Here is a 25,893-nt window from a genome sequence, read left to right as displayed (position 1 = left end):
AAAGTCACGGGCTGCACTCTAGACAAGAATTCTGTTAAGCTGCACTTTTGTTGGAGACAGTTATAGCTTGTTCCTGAGAAACATGCTGAGTATGTGGCTAGCACAGCACAGTGTTCACATGCAGCTCTGTGAAAGGGGGGGCAGGGGATATGAATATTGTAAGGGGAAGCTGGGGATATCTTCCCCCAGAAAGTGTCATGAAAATACCTGTTAGCTGGAGCAAACGATTCATTCCAAAAAGCCCCCCCAAAAGCAGGGGCTCCATACAAGCATTTTATGAGCCCTAGCTCATGTGGGAGAGAGGATTTGGTAAGATCCAGAAAGGAGATGGTTCTATCTGAGACAGGGAAATAATTCCTGCACAATCACCCTTCAGTGCGGTACACCCACCCCGCCATACACACAGAACGAGACACACTTCACACCTAAAGGAACAAAGAGAAGATAGAAGGGAAAAGGAGGGAAAAGAAAAAGATGCTCCTTTCCTGGTGCCATGGTAAATGAGCGAGTGTTGATTATTGTCAGATTCAGGTTAGAATTATGGCTCTTTCCTCCAGCAGGTAGTTCTTGGCCTATCTGAGATCTGGCTAGAAAAGTGCATCAGAGACAAAACCCAGTTGTCAGATGAAGTTTTCTCTTCTCCAGCAGAGACAGTGTCCTTAGAACAGACTATGATACTTTAGTAAATTCTAAGGAACACCATGGTTTGAGGTTCTTCAGACTTAACATCCATAACCTGTTAGATAGGGTGGAGATTAAGAAAAGCAAAGAAAAGAGGATGGACAAAAACACACAGGTGACAAAAATCCCACCTCCCTCCCTTGCTTAAGTCCTTTGGGTTTTATGTATGTACAGTTCATAGAAATTATCCAGATACCCATAGTGAGCCTTCCAGAGTTACCAGTTACCTTGTAACCCAAATAATCCTAATTTATAAACAAAGCAACCCTGAGCAACACATTCTACTTTCAACAGTCATGAAATTTAACACGAGTTAATTTTTCAAAAAAAGGTCAGAGAAGATTCCCAGAATGCACTGGGGTTACCTTAACATCATTTTGGTTAAAAAAAGTCCAGCCTTCCCCAGTGTTACAAGGTGATAGTCTATAGGCCTTGAATCTGTGGCAGCCTCTTTCCTGGAGGGAGGCCATGTTGGCTGCTCCAAATGTCGTGACACCACTTTCCTGTCCCTACCCCTGTATCTCAAGTGCTCACTCAACAGACCCAGCCACTGTACTTGCCTCATTCACAGGAAAAGAGAACAAAGGAGGGAATGTGGTGCATAAAGAAGAGAATAAGCTTCAAATGCAAGATCGCTGTGGGTCTCTATAGCCTCAGACACTCTCACGTCACTGTGTACCGAGCACACCTCTCCACCACGTACAGCAGACGTAAGAGTCAGGCTATGACAAGGCAATGCCCTGAGCTCAACGTTCCTCCCAGAGGGTCACCTTGAGGGACAGGTGAAGCAGGGTACCAGAGAGCCCAGGGTACTTCAGGTCACCCCTTCTCACACACCCAGTCATGGAGTAACCATGAACATAGCTGCACTTGCCAGATTGTCTCCTGGGTTCTCATTTTTTGAAAACTGCTGATCTAAGAAAACAACGCTGGTAAACCAGCTCCAAGCTCTTTACTGTAAATGGAATTCACTGACCAAGCAAACCCTAAAGGCTTGTCCCCATATAGAAACTAAAATGGAAAACAACCATTTAACTGTGAAAGATAGGATCTGAAACTGGATTGTAAATAGAGGAAACCATATAAAAGTTCAACTTTTCTGTGAAAGCCCCACAGCTCTGGTGGACGGCGTGCAAGCCGCAGGGACCAGCAGACTCTGAAGGAAGAATACACATTGGGTCTCCGAGCTGAATTAGCAGCACCAAGGTACCGTGTTCTCTGTGTGTTTGAAACTTAGGTACGATATCTGAAAGAAGAACTTGTAATAGTGGCAAATGCATTGAAAATTCTCACCGTGGTTTGTCAGCGGTAGCGATTGCTATTTATACAGCCCCAAAGTTCTGGGCACTTCACACTATGGCCAAGGTTGTCAAAAGTGACTCGTGGGGTCGGGTGCCCAGCTTGACACAGCTCAGAGGAGCCTGACTCTCAGAATGTGCTGAGCACCCACCCCTGGAAATCAGGTCCCTTTAAGCATCTCCAGTTGGGCACCTGAAAACTGAGGCACCCACAGTGACTGATCCCTTCTGGAAATCTTGGGCTAGAAATAGAACAACATGGTCCCACCTCAGATAGATCCAGTCTGAGCTGAGAATGACGTGAGGAATACGGGTACCCACCAGTAGGGAGGGATGGGGAACAGAAGGAGGAAGGTTACAGCCATAGAGGTCAGTTGGTGACGCAGTAACAGACACCTGCACGTCTTGGGGACTTAATCTGAACTTTTTATTTTTTATCTTTTATCATGATTGAGGCCTCACTGTGTTAGGTGCTACACAGCCACATTGGACGTACCTGTGTGCACACACACAAACACACACACACAGAGCTTAGTCTTGTTTTTTTTTTACTTAAATCATAATCAATAATGTTGTTCATTGACTTCTTGTGGGAATCATGGAAGGAAACGTGAGAAGAGGGTGAGGACTTGGTGAACCGGATGGACAGGGCATTCCCAGAGTGGAAGGTACCACCAGGCACAAAGCTGGTTTGGCAGAAGCAGATGAATGGGCACTGAGACTGGCATTACCGGTGCTGCAGAGGGGATGGCAGGTGCACTGGAATGGGTTACCTAGGGAGGTGGTGGAACCTCCTTCCTTAGAGATTTTTAAGATCAGGCTTGACAAAGCCCTGGCTGGGATGATTTAATTGGGCCTTGGTCCTGCTTTGAGCAGGGGGTTGGACTAGGTGACCTCCTGAGGTCCCTTCCAACCCTGATATTCTATGATTCTATGATGTGATAAGGGACTAAGGGGTGCAGACTGGCTGTGAGGTGAGGACAAGAAGTTTGAACCACGTGCAGTGAAGTAGGGAAGAGCCAGTGGGGAGATCGAAAGAGGGAGTCGTCTGGTCAGAATGACAGGCTGGGAAGATTATTTTAGCAGCAGCATTTTGTATTGGAGAGCAGCAGTGATATGGGTATGGGGAAGGCCACAGTGGGGGAGGTTGCAGTAATTCACGTTGAAAATTCATAGATTCATAGATTTTAAGGTCAGAAGGGACCATTATGATCGTCTAGTCCGACCTCCTGCACAACGCAGGCCACAGAATCTCACCCACCCACTCCTGTAACAAACCCCTAACCTATGTCTGAGCCACTGGAGTCCTCAAATCGTGGTTTATAGACTTCAAGGTGCAGAGAATCCTCCAGCAAGTGACCCGTGCCCCGTGCTGAAGAGGAAGGTGAAAAACCCCCAGGGCCTCTGCCAATCTGCCCTGGGGGAAAATTCCTTCCCGACCCCAAATATGGCGATCAGCTAGATGATCAGGTGAGGACAAGAGGTTTAGCTGGGCCAGTGCTGGGACGAGTCTGGCCACGGGCTGCAGCTGACAGGGTGGCAAAGAGAGGGTTAATCTGTATTGATGTTATACAGGGAATAGTGACAAGACACAGCGCGAGCCGGGATGTGAAGCATTCTGATATCGCGGTGTGACATTCTGGGGATCCCCCAGAGCAGTCAGGGGGTCTGTCACAACCTGCCCTGTGACCGTGGGTCCCTTAATGCTGTGTGGCTCTGGCTTGGAGCCCTGCACCAATATCCAGCCCCCAGGCATAAAGGTCTCACCTGGCTTCCAGCAGCCTCGTTATCCCTGCAGGGTGACCCCACCAGCCCTTCCAGTCCCAAGCGTCCCCAAATCCACCTACCCCGAGTTCTTCACTACCAGACCTGGGGACTTTTCCCCTCTGGTTCCTCACCCCAAAGGCCTGAAGCCAGCCCCCCAGTTCTCAGGTCACTCTGGGACACACTCCACACCGTTTGCACACGAGAGACCCATCATTTGTCTCTCCTGGGTTGTACAGTGCGAGGTGCTGGGAGTCAGTCTGGCTGGCTGGGGAGGCAGCTCCTCCCTGCCTGGCTGGCCACCGCCCTGCTGGGAGCGGGAGGTGAAGCTTTAGGAACCGGCTCCAGACTCTGCATACACGATACATAAATCCCTCACCACAGCCTGGATCCATCTCGCACAGTGATAAGTAAGTTGAGAACATCACAGGCTTTCAGAAAAGACCTCACTCAGCATTATTATACACAATAGCATTGTACACAATCCTTTGATTCCATTGCTTGTTCTTAGGGGTTCGGACCCCCTGTTCTGCCCTTGGGGTGTCTGGACCCTGAGTGGGGGCAGCATATGAACCTAGATTACCGTGCAGCTACTGCCCCACTAAAGTTAAGGTTGAGACTCGTGCTGTTTAATAGCAGATTTTTCTAAGTGCTCTAAAATCCCCTGCACACTCAATTGCCTGGAAAATTGCTGCGATGCCAATTTTTTTTTACAGTTCTTAGAACTCTTTTGTGCACAGAACTGGGGCTCAGACTATTGCTCGAATGCACCCCAAACTAATATCCTGCAGTCAGGTTTCAACTCCGATAACACCGGGCACCCACTTCCCCGCTGGGGAGGCAGGATTCTGGAAGCCAGCTCTCCAAGGTGGCTCAAGCCTGGCTGATTAGCCAGAGAGTGAGCTGTGGCAGGCGCAGCTGAGTGAAAAGCGCGCCGAGCCCATCCCTTGTAGAGTACTTCAGGGGAATGTGCTACAGACATCGAACTGTGGGCCCTACCCATCAATTATATGCTGCAGTCTGGCTCTCCGCACGCTTCAGGGCATGCCGGTTGTTGCTGTTCTGTCGGCTTCGGGTGATGGCTGCAGGGCAGCTGCTTTTCAAACTTTTGCCCCGGGAGCAGATCTTTTTCATTAAGAACGGATATGTCAGAATGCCCTAAAATCCACGAGCACACTCAGATGGTTTTGAAAACCACAGCGGCTCATCAGGGCCAGGGGCAGACTCAGTGGTGTGAATTTGGGGTGGTTTGAAAAAGGGCTTCCTCAGATATAGCCACATAATAATTAGCTGATTTTAATATTCAAATTGCTGTAAAACCCATGTGGAGAGGGAAATTGTCCTGGAACTGCGGGAGCGTTAGTGAGACAAAGTTGGGGTGGTTTGGTCAAGGGACTCACAAGATACAGTTTGCTCCCTCCTCAAAATGAGCTGCTAATAAAAATGTCAGATGCTTGTATCTTTTTAGAGGTAATGCTACAGAAAAATAAGGCTCTTACCTTCCTAATGGTTTATATCACTGGATTGCCCCTGAGCTCAGCTACTGAATTGTACAAAGGACCAGGTTAGAAATATTTAAAATCAGAGGCAGCGCTAGGGGCGGCTTGCATGGCCTATAGCAACCCCCGTAGCCGCCCCACAGCAGCTGCGGCTCTCCAGCCACCCAGCTCTGAAGGCGGAGCGGAGAGAGCGCGGTGGCTGCTGGCTGGGTGCTCAGTTCTAGCAGCAGCAAAGAAGTAAGCTGGGGCAGGGGGGTCAGGGAGCCCAACAACAGCGCCTGACCCATGTCCCAGCCCACCGGGCAGGCCACCCAGGGCAGGAAGAGGGGCCAGGGCTCCCCACAGTGGCCTGGACTGACCTGCTCTGGGCTGGGCTCCTGCGCCCTGTGCCCTGCAGTCACAGCTCCCCAAGGCCTCTGCTGGCCCCAGAGCCAGGTCCCCCCAGAAGGCTCTTACTGGCTGTGAGCAGCAAATGCCCTACACTGCCCAGCTCCGGCTTCCGGCCTCCAACCTGGCCAGAGCGTGGGGCCTTGGGGGAAGGGAGAGCAGGAGGCAGGGCCGGCACTTACCTGAGGAGGAGCAGGGGACAGGGCCATGTAGAGGAGAGGGGTGGGGCCTTGAGGCACAGCCCCCGCAATTTTCTGTCTAGCCCACCTCAGTCCCCTCACCATCGGGCAGAGGCTGGCGCTGCCCCTGTTTAAAATATTATTGCCCTATAAAGCTTTGGCCCCTCTGCTTTCAGAGAGTTGGCACTGCTGCAAGCTGTCCATTCCTCAGAGAACCTCCTTGAGCAGCCCTATTAATAATCAGGTGGCTCGGGGAACAAGTGCTGCTTTTTGACTCAAAGGGCCATGAGTTCAAAACTGGTCCTTGTGAGAGTTTCCTGCTGCCTTTGTGTGCTGGGGCCAAGGGGTTTCCCTTTGGCAGCGTGAGCGGTGTGTCTTCTTTTGAGGAAGTTCGGCCCCCTACATGTGCACCTTGCCACCTCCCCAGGGACAGTCTGATGGGCGGTGCTGTGTAGGCAATATGAAGCCCAGTGGGAGGTGCAGGTATTGATAAATTGGGTAGTCAGTTGTTTAATCACACATACCAGACAATATCAGCAAGGTTTATTGCTAGAAGTCAATAATAGAACACATGCTTCCCAGACGAGACCCATGGGCCCCTCCCCAGGTCACAGGGGGAGGGCAAGGGCCCAGCAGCACCCAGGAGTGAGTGTGGATGGAATGAGATGAGTATCCGTGCTGCTAACCACTCCCACCCTGGGAGTTTGTTTATACGCAGCGGGAGGCAGGGTGATTAAGATAACAGAAGGCTTGTCATTAAATTAAATTAAATTAAGGATCCTTAGATGATCCTGAAAGCATTGCCAGGCACTCCAGTTAAAAGATAGGAAACAAAGGGGAGGAATAAACGGCCAGTTTTCACAATGGAGAAAGGTAAATGTTGGTGTCCCCCAGGGGGTCTGCACTGGGACAAGTGCGTGTTCAACATATTCATAAATGGTCTGGAAAAAGAGGTAATCAGTGAGGTGGCAAAATGTGCAGACGATACAAAATTACTCAGGATAATTAAGTCCAAAGCAGACTGCGAAGAGCTACAAAAGGATATCTCAAAACGTGCGGGACTTGGCAACAAAATGGCTGATGAAATTCAATGTTAAATGCAAAGTAATGCACATGGAAAAATATAATCCCAACTATCCATACAAAATGATGGTGCCTAAATTAGCTGGTTTCAGTGGTAGCCATGTTAGTCTGTATCAGCAAAATAAAACGAGGAATCTTTGTGGCACCTTAGGGACTAACAAATTTATTTGGGCATAAGCTTTTGTGGGCTAAAACCCACTTCATCAGATATATGAAGTAAAAAAAACAGGAGCAGATATAAATACATGAAAGGATGGGGGTTGCTTTACCAAGTGTGAGGTCAGTCTAACGAGATAAATCAATTAACAGCAGGACAGCAAGGGAGGAAAAATAACTTCTGAAGTGGTATGAGAATGGCCCATTATAGACAGTTGACAAGAAGGTGTGAGTAACAGTAGGGAGGAATAAGTATTGGGGTGTGAGGAAGTGGGACTGTTCTTGATGTTTCCTCTGGGTAGTGTGGGGGTGCCTCAGTTTCCCCTATGCAGTTCTTGGGTATCTAGGTGGTGGGGTAAGGGTGTATGATCATTGCAGAGCCCTAGAGGGCAGGTGTGTGCAGGGGTCTGGACACAGAGAATGGCCAAAACCCTGTTTCCTGGCTGCTGATGGCCTGGCCCTTCCCCCCTGCAAGGTGAGAGCTAAAGGGTTGGAGAACAAAGGAATCAGGTGCCCTCCTGGCCCGGGAAAGGGACAAAGCCCAGAACAGGAGGGGCTGGAGGGAGTTTCAGTTTGGGGCTGGCTGGGGACATGGAGTGAAGGACAGGTGTGGTTGTCTGGCTCACTGCCCCCCAAAATGGGCCCAGCTGAGGGGTCCTGTTCTCTGTACCTACAAGCTCTGTGTTAGACCATGTTCCTGTCATCTAATAAACCTCTGTTTTACTGGCTGGCTGAGAGTCCCATCTGACTGTGGAGTTGGGGGGCAGGACCCTCTGGCTTCCCCAGGACCCCGCCTGGGTGGACTCGCTGTGGGAAGCGCACGGGGGGCAGAGGAGGCTGAATGCTCCGAGGTCAGACCCAGGAAGGTGGAAGCCGTGTGAGCTGTGTGTCCTGCAGACAGGCTGCTCACAGAAAGGAGACTTCCCCAGAGTCCTGCCTGGCTTCATGGGGAGCAGTTCCAGAGCATCGCCCGGGGACTCCGTGACATGGGGAAATTAAGTTTAGGTTTTGTAATGACCCAACCACTCCCAGTCTCTATTCAGGCCTAATCTGATGGTATCTAGTTTGAAAATTAATTCCAGTTCTGCAGCTTCATGTTGGAGTCTGTTTTTGAAGTTTTTTTGTACCCATCAAGAAAGAGATCTTGGAGTCATTTGCATAAGAATCCTTCTCACTGTGTCTGGATCATCCCGAACTCACTCTCCAGCTTCAGAAGACCTAAAACTTATCTCCAGTCATCAATGGAGCACACCCAACTGAATAGTGTAGCTGTCCTTAACACGCAGGCCACGCAGGTCACATGCCCTGCCCCCCATTTAGCTGGTGCCCGCCTTCGTGTCCCTCCCAGTAGTTGCCCGTCGCTTCTCCTTGGGCAGGCTAGCTCTCCCTCCCGCCTCTTCCACCCATGGTCTCGCCCACACTCCACCCCAGGCCCTGCCCTGTGAGCCCAATTCACCATGTCCCTCCTCCCTCTCTGCTCATGCTCCCCCATCCCTCCTCCCACCAGAGCTCCACAATTCTCCCCCTGCTCCTCGATTCCCCTGTATTGCCCCATCCCCCTGGCAGGGCACTCATTGTCCCCACTCCTCCATCTCATCCTGCCCCCTGCATCTCCCTTCCCCTTCCCCTGCCTTAACACACCCAATTCCCCTTGAATCCCCTCTCGCCCACACCCCCGACCAGCTGATGTGCGGATTGTCCCTGCAAGAGGCGCACGGGGCTGCCCTGCTCCAGAGGACACAGGCTCCAGAATACCACTTTCCAAAGCAGTAGCAACTTTCCCTTTAGATTCAGAGCAAGGGGGTTTGGTAGAAGAAATTAAAGGCTCGTCAGCAAAACTCTGATACCTCGGAAGTTATCTCTTCCGTAGAGTCTCCTTCACCTTAGCCAATAAAGCCAGTCTCTTAACATACAAAGGGGAGCAGTAAAACTGTGTTTGAAAGGAACATTCTCGGTTTCTTGTTTTAAATGACACACGAAGGGTAACTGTGCGCAAATGTTGCACTTTGCTGTCCAAGCATTAGTGCATCTGATCAAGCCAATATTGGCTTGTTATAAGCGGAGTTGGCTTATAGTTTCTGTGGGTTGCTTGTTGGCTTGTGTCGGGCTTCTCTGTCTTGTCTGGGTTACAGATTGTAGTAATAAGCCATAAATCCAGTGTCTTTGTTCGGTCCATGATTTCTACTTTCTAGCAAAGTTCACTAGCGGATTTGTGCTGCCGGTGGTGGCGGCAGCAGCCGGGGGCCCCTGGGCCCTTTTAAATTGCTCAGGGGCGGTGGGGGTGGGGAGGGCGGAGACACTCTGGGGAAGGCACAAGCGGCTGGGAGAGAGGCCTGGCCCTGAACATTGATAGAGCTGGGCCCCCAGGCCCTAAATGTTCCTGGAGCAGGGGCACCATGGGCCCATATAACTCGCCAGCCTGGCAAAGTTATGAATTTAAGCACCCGGGCTTGTCTTGTGAAGGTGTTGTGCAGGTTTCCTTTGAGGATGAGGGCAGAGAAGTCAGATACAGAGGGATCATTTTGTGAAAAGTGCCCTCCCACAGGTGATGTTGTTTTTTCTCTTTTATCATTTTCCTGTGTGAATTCATTCGAGAGGGTAGAGATTGTCTGGTTTCACCCACATCCTGACAGAAGTCTTTCCTCAGCCCCCTCTTCTGGCCTTCAAACAACCCTCCCAACCTCTCCAAGCTCGCCATCAGAAGCCAGCTCCCCACAGACCAGGATTCACCCACTCGTAGCAGCTCCAGACCCTGCCAGAGCAACAGAGGGAAAGTCCGATATTTTGATTTCAGTTTTCATCCTGAATCAGGACAAAGTCAAAATATCAAAAATTTTCACAGAATCTAAAGTTCCAAAAGATTTTGACTTAGAACATTCCCAGCTCAAAATATTCCTTTTAGGTTTGTTGGACCAAATTGTAACATTTTGTTTCAGCTCAGCTCGACACTGAACTGCGACCGCCCTCATTATTGTGGTGTCTCGTGTCCCCATTCTCCCCTATGGTCGGGCTTCCCAGCAAACTACATCTCCCTTGGTGCACCGTGGCTATTCAGCCAGAGGGGAGATCACAGTGTATCATGGGAGATGTAGTCCAGCCAGGGAGTTGAGCCCATAGGGTTACTGGGGGCAGGAAGCACCGAAACAACAACTCCCCTGAGGCACTGGAGTAGCTCAGGTGGACACAGACTAATGTCAAATTGACGCAAAACAAAATGTTTTGTTTGGGTCCCACAGTCTGAAATGTTTCAATTCAGGACGAGCAAAGCCAAAAAATAAATATTTTTGTTTCATTTTCCTGATGGAAAAATAATAAAAATTCAGCAAAATCAGTTTTTCTCACAGGAAGTTTCAGTTTTGCAGAAACCACATTTTCTATCTGGGGTGGGGTGTCCACCCCACACAAGGCCTGAAAGGAGTAAATTAGGCCAATTAAACTTAGGTTGTGCCTGGAGAAAACCTTGGGAGTGCTAAGGCCTAACTGCAGGTGAAGTCCAGCTGGGAGAGGAGCTGAGCGGGATCTATAAAGAGAGGATGTTGGCCGGCTGGGAGAGAATGAGGAGGCCAGAGGTTGCATGCGCTGATACAAGAGAGAAGAGCAGGAAGCTGTACCGTGACAGAAGGAAGCTGTCCAGGGAAGGAGCAGCGAGGGGTGGGAGAGAAGAAGCCCAGAGCTGCTGACTTGAGGGTCCCTGGACAGGAATCTGGTGCAGAGGGCAAGTCCAGGTTACCCCACCAGCCACTGGGGGAGTGGCGCAGACCAAGCAGTGGGGAGCAGACTGCCAGGGACAGTTTTCCTTAAAGGATTTGGAATACCCTGGAATTTTAATGTGACTTGGTCGGAGGGCTAAGCCTGGACAAGGAAAGGGCTGCTGCTCCCAGTGCCGGGGAGGCCATGCTGTCACTGAGGGGAACAACGGCCTGAGTAGCCGCAGGAAGGGGCGTCAGCCCAGGTGGCAGAGCTCATTCCTCAGAAGAGCCCTGAGGAGGCGCCACTGAGCCGTGAGCGGACCAGCCCTGTCACACTGTCCAAGAAAAAAACATTCAGACAGAAGGTTCGTGGCCAGCTCTAGAAATAGCTAGGAGCAGGACCAGCTGACACAGTGTTGAAAACACGTCTCCTTTTCTACACTAGTTTAAAAACGTAGTAACCACAACTGATCAAAACTTCCAGTTGAATGGTTTTCCAATGGAAAATGCTGATTGCAAGGATCAGCATCTTCCACGGGAACGTGTCAGTTCAGGGGAACGTTCTTCCTCCTCCTGCCAGGCTGCTGGGGATATCTCGGGAATACATTGTGTTTCAGGGACACCGAAACAGCAGCCCGGGTAGCTGGAACATTTAGGTATTTCCAAAACAAAATGTATCAGACTTTTAGTCTCAGTAAAAATTTCCAGTTTTTGGCTTTCGGTCCTGACTGAGGATGAAACATTTTTCAAAAACTCAAAGTTTTTTATAGGATGGAAATTCTGTTTCCTGGCCAAATAACAAAACCATCCCAGCTCCCCCCGTGCTACTCACCTACTGGATACGGTGACCATTCTCTGTAGTGAGGGCAGGACTACAGGATTCATTGTGCGAAATGCACAGGCACAGAATTCAATGTATTAACAATATGACAAATCGTCATTAGTGATTTAAAAGCTCAGGGTCCAAATCACTCTTGCCCTGCACCCTGTGTAGTCACTTACACCAGTGCAAGGTGGGTGTGAAACACGACCATTCTGACTGGCAACATTTCACACCCACTCTCAGCTCACTTCGCTCTGGTGTCTCCACAGCGTGCAGAGCTGCAGTGAATCAGGTCCCTTGTCCTCACCCTCCAGGCCCTGCTTGTTCTCTTCCCTGCCTACATCTCTCCTCACACTGTCTGCCAGTCCCCTCTTCTTACCGCTTCCTTCGTTCCTAACGGCTTAGATCCTGACTCTCCTCTGCCTGGTGCCTGCGTCATTTTTGAAACCTGTGGGTTTAAAATGCTACCAGACCAGAGCGGAAGCGTTTCACACTCACTTTGTAGGGGCATCAATGACAGCTGTAAAGCAGTGGAGAATCAGGCCATGGTCTCCTACTCCAGTCTGCCTTATGCTGTCCAACCATCTCCTTCTCTCCCCCTTCAACTTTCTCCTTTAAACCCACTTCTTCCAGCAATCCTGCCCTGGCTGATCTCACCAACGAGCTTTCCACATTCACATTTCCCTTCACTGTTGCCCAGTGCTCTGTGTTTACACTAGACAGTGAGATCACTGAAGTCCCCCAGTCATGTCAGTAGCATCAAAATGACACACAGAAGAGCAAAACTAGCCCTTTTGCCAGGTTTCTACAAGGACTAGTTACTGTTGGGAATCAGTTTCAGGGGCCTCAGTACGATGCACCTGAGTGTGTGTCAGGAAGTGACACAGAACCATGCTCACAAACTCACACTTCCAGTGTGATGAACCAAACTCTCCTGGTCGGAGAGGTGTGAAGTCCTCAGCCAAGGAGACGCGTTTGACTCTGCCCCCTGGAGGACTTCATTGTAATGCGAGTTATTTCTTGCAGGTGAGACACAGAGGAAAGTGTTTGGACTTTAAACCATGGCCATGTCAGCTGACACCATTGAGATGCCGGCTCTGGGCCGCCCTTTCCAGCTGGGGATGCTGTACGACTGCCGCAAAGACGCCCTTATCCCAGGTAATTCCCCAGCTGTAGCCCTGAACTCAGGAGTGAAAGGAGGAAAGGGTCACCGTCCGAACCCCTTCATACCTGAGAATGAGCCAAGTGTGCTTTGAGTGGCCCTGCTTATGGGTATTATGGAAAAGGCCCAGCACATTCCCCCAGGGTCAGGGTCTGAAGTAACTGGAGGTACATGCCTTGGGCTGGTGACCTGCTGCCATTTGTTCTGGGTCATGTAGAACTAAAACATCTTGTGTGCCTGATTAAATGAAACTACCCACTGCCCTCTTGGGAAGGTTTATTTTCTCCTGATCTTTTCTCAGGGTAACTGCCCGCTCACATCCCCACCCACCAACCAAGAGACTCTAAATATCCCCTCACCCTCATAAGAACAGTCACACTGGGTCAGACCAAAGGTCCACCTAGCCCAGTATCATGTCTTCCAACAAAGGCTGATGCCAGGTGCCCCAGAGAGAATGAACAGAACAGGGCAATCATTGAGTGATCCATCCCCTGTTGTCCAGTCCCAGCTTCTGGCAGTCAGAGGTGTAGGGACACCCAGAGAATAGGGTTGGATCCCTGACCATCTTGCCTAATAGCCATTGATGGACCTGTCCTCCATGAACTTTTTAAATGCTTTTTTGAACCCAGTTATAGCCTGTCTTGGGACGGACTCTTAACTGGTCACCCCCTGTCTATCTTGAGGCCACCCCAGTTCCAGCCACCCAACAGCTGCTCTGTGCACAAGGAGGCTAATTTGGGGAGATCACAAGTATTTTGGTGGCTCAGTTGAAGGGAACAAGAGTCTGACTCTTCTCACAGATTCATGGATATTAAGGCCGGAAGGGACCATCAAATCAGCTAGTCTGAACCCCTGAATATCACAGGCCCTTAAATTTCACCCTGTTACCCCGTATTGAGCCCAGGAACTTGTGTTTGACTAAAGTCAGCTTGTGTTTGACTCGGATGCCAGGCAGCCACTTTATCCCTGACTCTTCTCCAGTCCCCCCGTCCCCTGAGGAGCTCTCCCACCCGACGGTGCACCCTACGGGACCTCCAGCAGGGGCGCTGGCTCTGCCCTATGCATGGCCACGTGCCGGCCTCCTCCCCAGTTCCTCGCAGGCCGAGCCTTTAGCAGAGCTCCCTTTGGCACGACAGGAGTCACTAGTGCGGCTGAACAAACATCCAGCATCTCCGCTCCCACGTGGAACTGCAGTCCCAGTCCCTGGGCGGCTCCCACTCCACGTGGACCCAAGAGTTGAACTTGACACTTAGGACCGTTCCCTAACTACTGAGTTTCAGCCAGTGCAGAGAACCAGCAGGGCAAGAGAGCAAACTCTTCTCTTCGTGCGCACACAGCATGTCCCCGCTGAAATCCATAACCCGCCTGTTGCTGAACTTGCCAGGTATCTGCACTAATACAGCAGCGATGTAAGGTCCATGCAAAAGGAGGTTTCCCCTTTACCAGGAATGAATTTCTGCTCATTGTGTCATTTCTGGCTTTCTGGCTACGGTCCCGTGAAGTGCTGTGGAGAGACAGTCGTGTCAAACCCTGTTTTCCGGTTCATTGGTTTCAATCAGGAATAATTCCAGTGACTTCAGTACACGCTGGGGTGAGCAAGAGCAGAATAGGGCCCCGTAGCATAGTCAGGGAGACGCTAACGTTCCATGACAGGCCTGCTTTCTTACCCCCTCACCCTCAGCTAAATACACCACCAACAGTCAGCTAGAGAAGCCGTTGGCCACCTTCCACGGACACTTGTCCCTGTGGGCTGCGGTCCCCGTGCCGTGGAACTGCATTGGTCCTTCTAACTTTCAGGCCTTGGATTTGGGCTTTAATGTGGTTGATGAAGCCACTGGAAACTCAGCAGAGGCCACAGGTGCGTACAGCACAGCCCCATGCCTTAGCAAGTCAGTAACATCCTTGTGCGGCAAGCGGGTCTGGGTGAACTAAGGGTGGGCCTGGTACCCAGGACCCCCGCGTTCTGTCCTACCCCTACTATATCATTTGCCCAGGGCTGGAGCACCCACTGACAGCCAGCTCCCCCCTTCCCCCCCAGCACCTCCCATCCGCTGGCGGCTCCGCCAATCAACTCATCTCCCTCCCTCCCTCCCGGCAGCTCCCGCCTGCTGCAGTCAGCTGTTCCGCAGCATGCTGGAGGTGCTGGGGGGGGAGGGAGAGGAGTGAGGATTGGGCACGCTTCGGGGAGGGGACAGAACTGGGTGGGAGGGGGCAGAGCAGGGGCAGGAAGAGGCGGGGCACAGGTGGGGCCTTGGGAGAAGGGGTGGAGGGGGCAGAGCTGGGGCGGCGCGAGAGGGTTGAGCACCCCCGGGGCCCGGAGGAAGCCGAAGCCTGTGTCATTTAAAAAATACTTTGCACTATAGAAACATTATTAAGACAGGTCTCAAACAGCCCTGTGAAAGTGTAAATGTCAGTGTCACAGCCAGGCCAAGCGACTTTGAGAGGTTACGTGGTTTGTCCAAGGTCCCACCGAAAATCAGCATCAGAACAGTGATGAGAATAGAGCGGGGAGATGACAGAATGAGCCAGAAGCCAAGCGGGGCAGGCCAGGCAGAGACAGATTGATCCAGGAGAAGACTGAGACATGACCCAGAAGGGGAAAGGAAAGGAACCAGGAGCTGCGGGAGGGACACTGTCCCAGGGACAGACTGCAGACAGGGCACAAGACAGGGACCAGGGTAGCAGGGGTCAGCCTTGGTGGGGGGGAGTGTTATGGCAGATCGCTTCCCACCAGGGCGTGCTACGGTGCGACATTGACGTATAGGAACTTGTTCAGGACGTGCCTGTGGGGAAAGCACAGTCAATACGGAGGAAGGACAATGCCAGAATGTTGCACTGGCTTGGCTCTCTCCCGCTTTGTGTTTGATCACTGGACATACGTGGCTCCTCACAGCTGCCGGGACGCTTGGCTCTCACCATGGCCGGGCTGCGGCTCCGAGGCCCCGTCCCCCAGCCAGAGCCGAGTCAGTGTAAGAGCCACGTGGGCAGCTGTGGGGAGCCACGAACCCACCACCTGCCCTGGGTGGGGGGCCACGTGGGTTGCGGACACAGGCCGGGGGCTGCTCTTGGCCCCCCCACTCCAGGCAGGTGGAGGGTCTGCAGCTCCCGGCCTGCTCCGGCTTCCGGCTTGGCCGGCAGTGGGTCCTCAGGTGGAAGGGGCAGGGCAGGGATCCCTGCCCCCCTACTTTTGGGGGGAAGACTCCACTGCCCCTGCACAGCAAATTGCTGCAAATCCCACTGGAAGACATGTCTCTCTTTCCCCTCTAGTAGCTGGTCAGATCTGCAGAAGTGCTGAATGCTCATGGCAACTCCCATCGACTCCAGGGGCAGCTCTCAAACATGTAAAGTTCTATAAACCTGCTAAAGGCTCTGGAAAAAATCAGGCCCTGGGCTTCTCTAATTGGGCACCCAAATTAGTGGATGTTTTCGACAATTTAGTCCTTACTCTCTTTGCCTCAGTTCCTCATCTGTAAAATAGGGATATTAAAATCTCTCTGCCTCACAGGCGTGTTGTGAAGAGAGGTGTCTTAAAGTTGTTGAAGGACTTAGATATTACGGTGAGGGGCACCCAGGAGGAAATTAACAATTCCGTATTTAGTGCAGGGTTTGAATGGTACACAGTACATAAGGCCTGGGGCCACACATTGAATGAGAAGTATAAAAAGAAATATTAAATCAGAACCATTCCAGGGAGAACCATTCCAACTGTGCAGTGAACGAGGAGTTCTGTGGAATAGACACTATTTGATCATGTAATTAAAGACGGGTCAGAATGCATAAACACAAGGCGGCTGAATGAAGGCTGCATGGAAACCTTAATTATGGCATTTTCTAACTTTTGACTGCTTGGCTTTGCAACCTTCATTTTCTTAATGTAAAAGGTTTTTGTAATTTAGGTGTATAGATATTGTACTGCAGAAGGAGCTAGTACAATCTTTTAGATGCTTTGGGATCCACGTGGATGATAAGTGCATGTACACGTAACACTCTCATGATCAGCTGCTGAAACTGCCACAGGTGCAGCAGGCTAACCTACAAATGTCATTGTAATTGTAGCTTTGCAGAGTTACAGTTTGTGGGTTTATGTTAAACTTTTAAATATATAAAAAAGAAAAGGAGGACTTGTGGCACCTTAGAGACTAACACATTTATTTGAGCATAAGCTTTTGTGAGCTACAGCTCACTTCATCGGATGCTTATGCTCAAATAAATGTGTTAGTCTCTAAGGTGCCACAAGTCCTCCTTTTCTTTTTGCAGATACAGACTATCACGGCTGCTACTCTGAAACCTTTTAAATGTATTGTGACAGGGTCGGGCCAGATGGCTACAGGAGAGTAATAGAAGGCAGATATATAAGCCCCAGGCTAAGTAGGTCCCTTTTCCCTGGGTAAGGTAACAGGGAAAGTTCCCAAACAATCAGGAACCTTCTGGAGACAATTAAGACAGGCTGATTAGAACACCTGCAGCCAATCAAGAAGCTGCTAGAATCAATTAAGGCAGGCTAATCAGGGCACCTGGGTTTTAAAAAGGAGCTCACTTCAGTTTGTGGGGTGCATGTGAGGAGCTGGGAGCAAGAGGCACTAGGAGCTGAGAGTGAGAACGCGGACTGTTGGAGGACTGAGGAGTACAAGCGTCATCAGACACCAGGAGGAAGGTCCTGTGGTGAGGATAAAGAAGGGGCTGGGAGGAGGCCATGGGGAAGTAGCCCAGGGAGTTGTAGCTGTCGCACAGCTGTTCCAGGAGGCACTCTAGACAGCTGCATTTCACAGGGCCCTGGGCTGGAACCCGGAGTAGAGGGCGGGCCCGGGTTCCCCCAAATCCTCCCAACTCCTGGTCAGACACAGGAGGAGTCGACCTGGACTGTGGGTTCAGAAAAACGGCCAAGCTGAGGGCTGCCGTGAAGCTCCAAGGCGAGCAAATCCGCCAGTAAGCGCAAGACCCACCAAGGTAGAGCAGGAACTTTGCCACAGTATGTTAATCTATTTTTATTCTCACACACAGACACAGTGAGTGAAGCATGTTACCAGATCAGACACTTTGTTCAGGAACATTCAGCTCTTATTTTTAGAAAATGTCTGGCAGTTACAGAACAGAAAGGTTTCTCACCTTCTCTGCCATTGACCGTGTGTCTGTCTGTACTATTCTAGGCATCACTTTATGGGACCTGGAGACACTTCAAAATGATGTAGATGCAAAACCACAATCCAAGACTGATTTTCAGATTATTGCATCTGACACCACTGAAGACAAGGCCTCTGCCCTCAATGTCACAGCATCGCTGAAGGCCAGTTTCCTGCTTGGCCTGGTGAAAGTGGGTGGATCCGCAGAATTTTTAAGTGATACCAAGACATCAAAACATCAAGCCCGTGTTTCTCTCCAGTACTCAACTACAACACAGTTCAAGCAGCTGACTATGAGTCATATAGGTCGCCAGAATGTTTCTTACCCTGATGTGTTTGACCAAGGCACAGCCACCCATGTGGTCACGGCTGTGCTGTACGGGGCACAGGCTTTCTTTGTCTTTGATCGGGAAGTTTCCTCATCTGAGAACATACAAGACATACAGGGAAACCTCCAGATTGCAATTAAAAAGATACCCCTGGTTTCCATAGAGGGGGAAGGAGCTCTCCGAATGGATGACAGGGAAAAAGCACAAGCTGAAAAATTTAGTTGTAAGTTTTATGGTGATTTTTCTCTTGAGAACAATCCAGTTACTTACCACGATGCCATGAAAGTTTATTCCACCCTCCCCAAGTTGCTGGGTGCCCAGGGGGAGAAGGCCGTGCCAGTGAGAGTCTGGCTATACCCGCTGACCAAGCTGGATTCCAAAGCTGCTCAGCTGGTTCGTGAGATCAGCTTATCACTGATCTTTGATATTCAAACCGCCCTGGAGCAGCTGACAGAATTAGACATGCGATGCAATGATGCAGTGAAGAATCCGATCACCACAACGTTCCCCGAAATCAAGAGGAAAATCCAGCAATTCAAAGATCTGTGTATGCAACACAGACAGACTTTCCAGAAACAGCTAGCAAGAATCCTACCCTCCATCCGTGGAGGTGGAAAAGAGGAAGGGGACCTGGTAGACATTTTAACCAACAAAAACCGATCACCATTCAATACCCAGCAACTCAATGAATTTCTGGATAAAAAGGAACGAGAAATGAATTTCATCAATTCCTATCTTTCTGTCCTAAAGGATGTGGACGTGGTGTCCTCCCGGAATAAACTGGATGAAATAGTACTTGACCCCATCAATGACTTTGTCGTCGCCTTTATGTTCACTTCATTACATGAAGAGGAGCCATATTTATCAGATTTAAAACTTTGGCTTCAGACCCAGTTTATGAAGAATACCCAAGATCCTGCATCAGCCAGTTCTGCAAGTGAGAAATCCAAACTCTGGTTTGAGGACAAAGAGAGAAACCAAAAAGCCCGAAAATCTGCAAAATCCATTTCAGACTTTGCCCGGGTCAATAAATCTAATGGGAAAACTCGATTCATTGTGGCCTCAGTCCCAGATGAGGACAATCCTGGAGCTTCAATTTACCTCTATGAAAATGGAGACCTGGTCAGCACTAACTATGAACTTCCATCGAAGCCTCTTTCTCTCCTGACAGATGGAGTCAGACATGACCATGTGCAGCTCACATTTAAACCAGCAGCCTTTGGGAGAAAGGAGATATCCGGCTATCGGGTGGAGTACAGAATTATAGGGCAGGAGAACTGGACGGCTGTGGATACAAATGATAAACAAGAGACCTTCACAGTAACAGGGCTCCGTGCAAACACCACATACCAGTTCCGATACGCTGCAGTGAGCAAACCAGGGCTCAGCGAGAGCAGTGATGTGAGTGATCCTGTGAAGATGCTTCCTGCCAGCCCTCCTGGAAAACCAGAAAAAGCTACTGTAGAATCATCAGCCATAGACCTCACCTGGGAGAGTCCAAGTGTCATTGGAGATGGAGTCAGTATAAGGGAGTATAAGGTGGAATACAAAGAGGAAGCTGAAGGTGAAAGACATGAGGGGAAAGACAAATGGCTGGAACGAAGGACAGGAAAGAGAGCAGAGTTCTGTACCATTGATGGATTGAGGCCTCAGACGTCCTACAGATTCCGGGTGTCGGCTGTGTGTGCAGACGGGACTGTGAGTCACCCAGGTGAGGAGGGATCAATTTCCACAACAGGAGAAGAATTAAGGACACTAGCACAAGATTTCTTCAAGAAGAGCGCTCTGATAGAAAAAGGGCAGCCCTCAGTTTATGCACTTCCAATAGAGAAGGCGGAGTTTGATTCTAACGCAACACATCCAAAGTACAGACTGGGAAAAGAGAACCTACAGAGACCTAACAAAGTCATTATGGTGCTGGGAGCAACTGGGTCAGGAAAAACCACACTCATCAATGGGATGATCAACTATATCCTGGGTGTGCAATGGGAAGATGAATTCAGGTTCAAACTAATTCATGAGACTACAAACAGAAGCCAAGCTGAGAGCCAGACATCTGAAGTCACAGCCTATGAAGTTAATCACAAAAATGGTTTCAAAGTCCCCTATTCCCTGACTATAATAGACACCCCGGGATTTGGCGACACCAGAGGGATAGAGCAAGACAAAGAGATAACAAGGCAGATCCGAGAGTTTTTCTCCACCCGAGGAGCCATTGATCACATAGACGCTGTCTGTGTCATAGTTCAGGCCTCACTAGCTCGTTTGACGCATGCCCAGAAGTACGTGTTTGACTCCGTGCTCTCCATTTTTGGGAAGGATATAAAAGACAATATACAAATCCTGATCACCTTCGCAGATGGACAGACACCTCCTGTTCTGGAGGCTATTAAAACAGCTGATGTCCCTTGTGCTAGAGATGCTAAGGGCAACCCTATTCATTTCAAATTCAATAACTCCACGCTCTTTGCCTGTAATGCTGGAGCTGACGAGGGCAGTTTTAATTTTGATGAAATGTTCTGGAAAATGGGAGCCATGAGCATGAAAACATTTTTTGAATCCTTAGTTAAATTAGAAACCAGAAGTTTAACATTAACGCAGGAAGTTCTGAGAGAGCGGAAGGAGCTGGAGACGGCCGTGGAAGGGCTGCAGCCACAAATCAAAGCTGGTCTGGTGAAGCTAGAAGAACTGAGAAAGACACAGGAAGCTCTGGAACAGCATAAGGATGATATGGAGGCCAATAAAGACTTTGAGTATGAGGTAGAGAAAACAGTGCCAGTGCAGGAGGACATCTCTGGTACAGGTCAGTATATAACAAACTGCCAGCAGTGTCACTATACCTGTCACTACCCCTGTGGAATCCCTAACGATGATGGTAAGCGCGGGTGTACAGCTATAGATGGGAAGACAGGACGTTGCAGAGCTTGCCCTGGTAAATGTGTCTGGAACGTTCATTTCAATCAAAAGTACAGGTGGGAATATGAAGTAGTAAAAGAGAAACAGACCTATGCACAACTGAAAGAAAAGTATGAGAAGGCATCTGGTGAGGTGTTATCGACAAAGAGTGTGGTTGAGAAGCTGTCTCAGGAATACGCTGCAGTGGAAGAGATATTAATGAAGCTTATTGATAAATCATCTCGCAGCCTCCAGCGTCTGCAAGCAATTGCTCTGAAACCCAACCCGCTGTCCACTCCGGAATACATTGACCTGCTGATCATGTCGGAACAACAGGAACTAAAGCCTGGGTACCAAGAAAGAATAAAATCACTGAGGGAGGTTAGAGAAGTAGCTGAGATAATAAGAAAGATTGCCAATAAGGAGGCCCTGCTGCCAGGAGAGAAGAATATGTACAAGAAGCTTGAAGAAAAACAGTCTACACTCAAAAAATTTGTGAAAGGAAAACTGGATATTGTTAAAAGCTGGTTTAGCTAAAACCTGACTGCAGCTTACCCATGAAAATGAAAGCACCATTTAAACAAAGCATGTAGCCGAGCTGTGATTCAGGATTGGTGTCTCTCGTTGTTTTATAACATTTACTTTTAAGATTCAAGAACCTGATTCTCCTCTGACTTACCCCACTTTTATTGCACTGACATCAGTTTACACCAGTGTAACTGACAGCAGAATCTGGCCCCTGGAATCTGGGCGCGGGGGAACCATTTTTCTAAAAACAACAAAAAATGCAGCTGGACTCCTTCAGAGCAAATTGCTTCGGTGTCAGATGTTCACAAGGAAGCGTCTCAGGTCAGGGTTAGAAACCCTTGTTCCGTCTGTACGAGCGCTCTCTGTGTTCCTGCCCAAACCGAAGCTGCACCCGTGTAAGGGCCACAGCGAGACGTTTCCTCCCAAATGCTGCTGCTGACAACGCTTTTCTTTTTGTAAAAACCGAGCGCTCCCCTTGCCGGTGGTTTGTGAGCTGAAAACAAGACAAGAAGGAATAAGTAATCGCAGCCAAAAGAAATGTTACGCTCACCCCAAGTCTTCTCTCCCACTCATGTAAACTGGAGTGACTCAGCTGAAGTCAATTTAGTTTTACCCCTAAGTAAAACTATTGCAAGGGGAGAATGGGACCCAGTGTATATGTTAAGCAAAGCCTTAAAGAGCCCGAAGCTGGGACAGATTTGCCAGGTCTCAGAATGGCTAATCAGGGCGTGGGTGGGAGCTGTTCCATCAGCAGCAAGGGACAGTCAGCACCTCCCAGAGCAGCTGCATTTTCTGTCTTCTGTGTTCTTGTCTCTCCCCTTGTGCGGGTGTTTGTCCTGTTTTGTCTTAAAAGAAATAGAATTGGACTTCAGCAAGCACAGCAGCTGCTTCAGAGCATCCGAACAAACTTTATCTCTTTCCCCCCAAAAGGTACAGCTAAGCCCGTCTTTAAGACCATCTAAGAGGCTGTCGGGCAAGAGTTTCCCACTCGGTGAGGCTCTCTACAGCGAAAGGGAATCAGGGGTATGGTCAGAATGGAAGTCTTAGGCCATGTCTACACTGGCACTTTCATCATTAAAACTTTTGTTGCTGAGGGGTATGAAAAAAAATACCCCCCCGAACAACAAAAGTTTTACGGATGAAAAGCACAGGTGTGGACAGCACCTCGTCGGCGGGAGCTGCACTCCCAGCGACAAGGCTGCCGCCCCTTGTTGGGGACGGCTTTATTTTGTCACGGGGAGAGTGCTTGCCCCCCACCCTCAAATTGCTACGACCGTCAATGGAATTTGGGGAGACACAACAGAATATAGGATTAACCCTATAAACAAGTTTTCATAAACTTTACAGCACCTAGTGCACCACTGGGGCTATAGAACAAACCCCCCCTCCCCCATATCTGAGCATTGTCCTTGTAGGGCCGAGTCCCTCCTGGCTACCTGCACAGGAGGTTTGGACACAGCTAACTTTGGAAATCGCTCCCTGGTGGTGATGTGTGTAGTTATTTAATCTGCACAATTTCACTGGTCTGGGGCAGAGAAATGGTGCCTTCTGTTTGGCACCATGCCCTGCCCTCACTCCAGTTAGTGCTTTGGCTCAAGACCTTTGCAGAAGGAGAATTTTGCCCTACAAGCGGGTGACTGTCTAGCTCTGAAGCACAGTGTGAATTAGCCAGGCTGGGGAGCTCAGCTGCTGGAAAGTCCCCACAGTGAGAGTGTTACACTGAGAAACAGGAGCTACAGACTTCAGGATGTGATAGCAAACAGCAGCAGCCCTGGCAACAAAGCTCAGCAGCGACCCCTTGAAGAGAAGGAAAGAGATGACAGCCCTGGAAATCCACCCTGCTCACAGACCAGGTGTTAGCTCCTCACCTCTGCTGTGGGGTGCAAGACTAGATAAAAGGGGCTCTAAGGGGATGTCTACACTGAAGTTTGGGTCTGTCTACACTGTAACTAGACACCTGCAGCTGGCCCGTGCCAGATAATTCAGGCTCATAGGGCTTAGACTAAGGGGCTGTTTAACCGCAGTGTAGAACATTAGGGCTCCTGGGCTCTAGGACCCTCCCACCTTGCAGGGTCCTAGAGCCTGGGCTCCAGCCTGAGCCCAAACATCTACAGCACAATTAAACAGCCCCAACTCAGCTGGCACGGGCCAGCTGCAGGTGTCGAACTGCAGTGTACACATAGCCTAAGAGACCGCTAGGATGAGGAGCAGCAGCTGGGAGGGGAACAGAAGTGGCTGGAAGGCTAGTAAGACTATTTACTAATGTTTTAACTGTAACGAAGCTCGGGTCGGCCCTGAGAGGGGTTTAGAAGCATCCAGCTGCTACAGCTGTATCAGAGACTTCGAGGCAGGTGGAAAGTGCCCAGTCACGCTGGCAGCTGAAATCACCGTTCACGCTGAGAATATTTCACTCTGATTTACCTGGTTCTGTTCAGAACTGCGCTGGAGGAGCTGGTGTGTCTTACGAGCAAATTCTACCTTCCCTCTATTACCTTGTTATTCCAGGATAGCCTATAATCAAGAACCAGTGTGTGTGTTTGTAACAATCTGCATTTAATAACCCATGTAACTAGACAAGCTTTATTCGATGACGGGTGTATCCACACTCAGTATGTTCTAGTCCATTCCCTGTGTGTTCCTGTATTCCGAGTTTTTATTAAATCATGTAGCGGTAGTTTTATAGTTTAATAAAAACGGATTTGATCTGGATCAGGCATTTGTGTCTGTCTTTTCCAGACCTCATTCTAACACCAAACCACCAGGAAGGACGACCCCAGACCTCAATCAACCCTTCCCCCGTTCTGGAGTTTTTTGATTATTACCGTGTTGAGTACCATGATTTCTTAACATCAGAAATGATTTCCTCTGAGGTGACAGAACCGTCAGGGCTGATAAAGGAATGAATCCCACATTGTGCCAAGCCTCTGTCCCAGCTGGCTACAGCTGCCTCTCCCCTCAGGTCACCACCTAAAGATCAGTGTCACATGCTTGGGCCTCAGAGAGACACAGTGGGTGAGGGAATATCGTTTCCTGTACCACCGTCTGGAGAAGGCATCGTGCACTGGCCTGCAGAGCCCTCAGCCGCAGCTCAGTCCCTTGGTGCATCTGGCTCAGGCCTGTCCCCACACACTCCTGTTTGCAGGCCCCTCCTAAGCAGCCCCCTGCCCTGGCAATCACTGCACCCCTGCCAGCAGCAGGCTGTTCCCAGCTAGCAACCCTTCCCTCCCCGCTCCTAAGCCGCCCAGTCTGGCTCCACAGCTGGTTCCCAGGCAGCTGCCTCTGGCCTGCGGCTCCTGATCTCACACAGCCTCTGGCCCCCTGAGCCAGGGCCCTGCTGCCCTCCGGCAGACCGGGCCTCCCTTTGCCGTGGGTTACGGAGCCCCGGGCGGGCTGGAGGTTGTGCTGCTGGTTACCGGCGCCCAGTAAGGAGCCGGCAGGTTTATCACAGGGGCCTTTCGGGGAAGCCGCTCTGCCCCCATTTGTGTGTGAGCATTTCAGGCCATAAATACAAAATGGAAGAGGGGGTCGCTTTATCCTCCCCTGAGCTTAGGGAACTGCCTTTCTGTTCCTCTCCATCTGCCCCCATCTCCTGGCCCCACCTGCCCCCCACCGCCATATTCACATCCCTATCCCATATTCCCCTGCACTCTGCTGTCTCCCTCTTGCCCCCAGCTCCCCCCAAACTCCCCATTTCCTGCCCAGTTTCCAGACATGGAGCACAGGGCCCTGAGGGCAGCCTGGCTTCAGTCCCACTGGGAACACGGGGAGAGAGAGGCCATCTTTATTAGGGCCAGCCTCCCGTGCACCTGCTCCAAAGAACCATCTTGACTGAGTCAGCCTGTGGCTCACGCCCCGTGGGAATCATGGGAGACAGACATTCTGAGCGAGGCGAGACCTGTGCAAGGTTGATGCCAACGACCACGAGAAGCCTTAAAAATCAAATAAACTGTTCAACAGCCGCAGAGCAACACTGAGCAGCCATGTTGGAAGGAGAATCCTGAAGCCAAGTGAAATTGCAGGGGAGAGGGGTGTGACAAAGTGGGAATTTTGGTAATATTTTTTATGATTCCTTTGTGTGCCTCAGTTTCCCTCTGAGCTTTGCATTGCTGTGCATGGAGTGTAAAGCGTTAAATAGCTGCTCTTGAGGCAGAGCAGGGGACATGAGGTGTGTGTCACCCCAATGGCAAGCAGCCAAGAGGAAGGAGGTTTTCCCCACCTCTCAGCAGGGAAGCAGAGCCAAGGCCCCTGTTATAAATATAAAGGGAAGGGTAAATACCTTTAAAATCCCTCCTGGCCAGAG

The 25,893-nt window shown here is 50.1% G+C and overlaps 1 protein-coding gene across 1 annotated transcript; it reads left to right on the top strand.

Annotated features, from left to right (window-relative positions):
• Nucleotides 1-1,759: 1,759 nt before the first annotated feature.
• LOC102935661 lies at nt 1,760-24,302 on the top strand. Its single transcript, XM_037891423.2, has 3 exons — nt 1,760-1,887; nt 12,586-12,717; nt 17,869-24,302. The coding sequence occupies exons 2-3, from the start codon at nt 12,621-12,623 to the stop codon at nt 21,600-21,602; spliced, it is 3,831 nt and encodes a 1,276-aa protein (XP_037747351.1). The 5' UTR covers nt 1,760-1,887; nt 12,586-12,620; the 3' UTR covers nt 21,603-24,302.
• Nucleotides 24,303-25,893: the final 1,591 nt, after the last annotated feature.

The sequence above is a fragment of the Chelonia mydas genome, chromosome 2, assembly GCF_015237465.2.
Source record: "Chelonia mydas isolate rCheMyd1 chromosome 2, rCheMyd1.pri.v2, whole genome shotgun sequence".
Lineage (NCBI taxonomy): Eukaryota > Metazoa > Chordata > Testudines > Cheloniidae > Chelonia > Chelonia mydas.
Note: the sequence above shows the minus strand (reverse complement) of the source record. Positions and strands in the feature narration are given on the sequence as shown.

Coding starts and splice junctions, on each gene's coding strand:
- LOC102935661 (XM_037891423.2), top strand. CDS start 12,621: ATGGCCATGTCAGCTGACACCATTGAGATGCCGGCTCTGGGCCGCCCT. Junction 12,718..17,868: donor CAAAGACGCCCTTATCCCAG/GTAATTCCCCAG, acceptor GTACTATTCTAG/GCATCACTTTATGGGACCTG.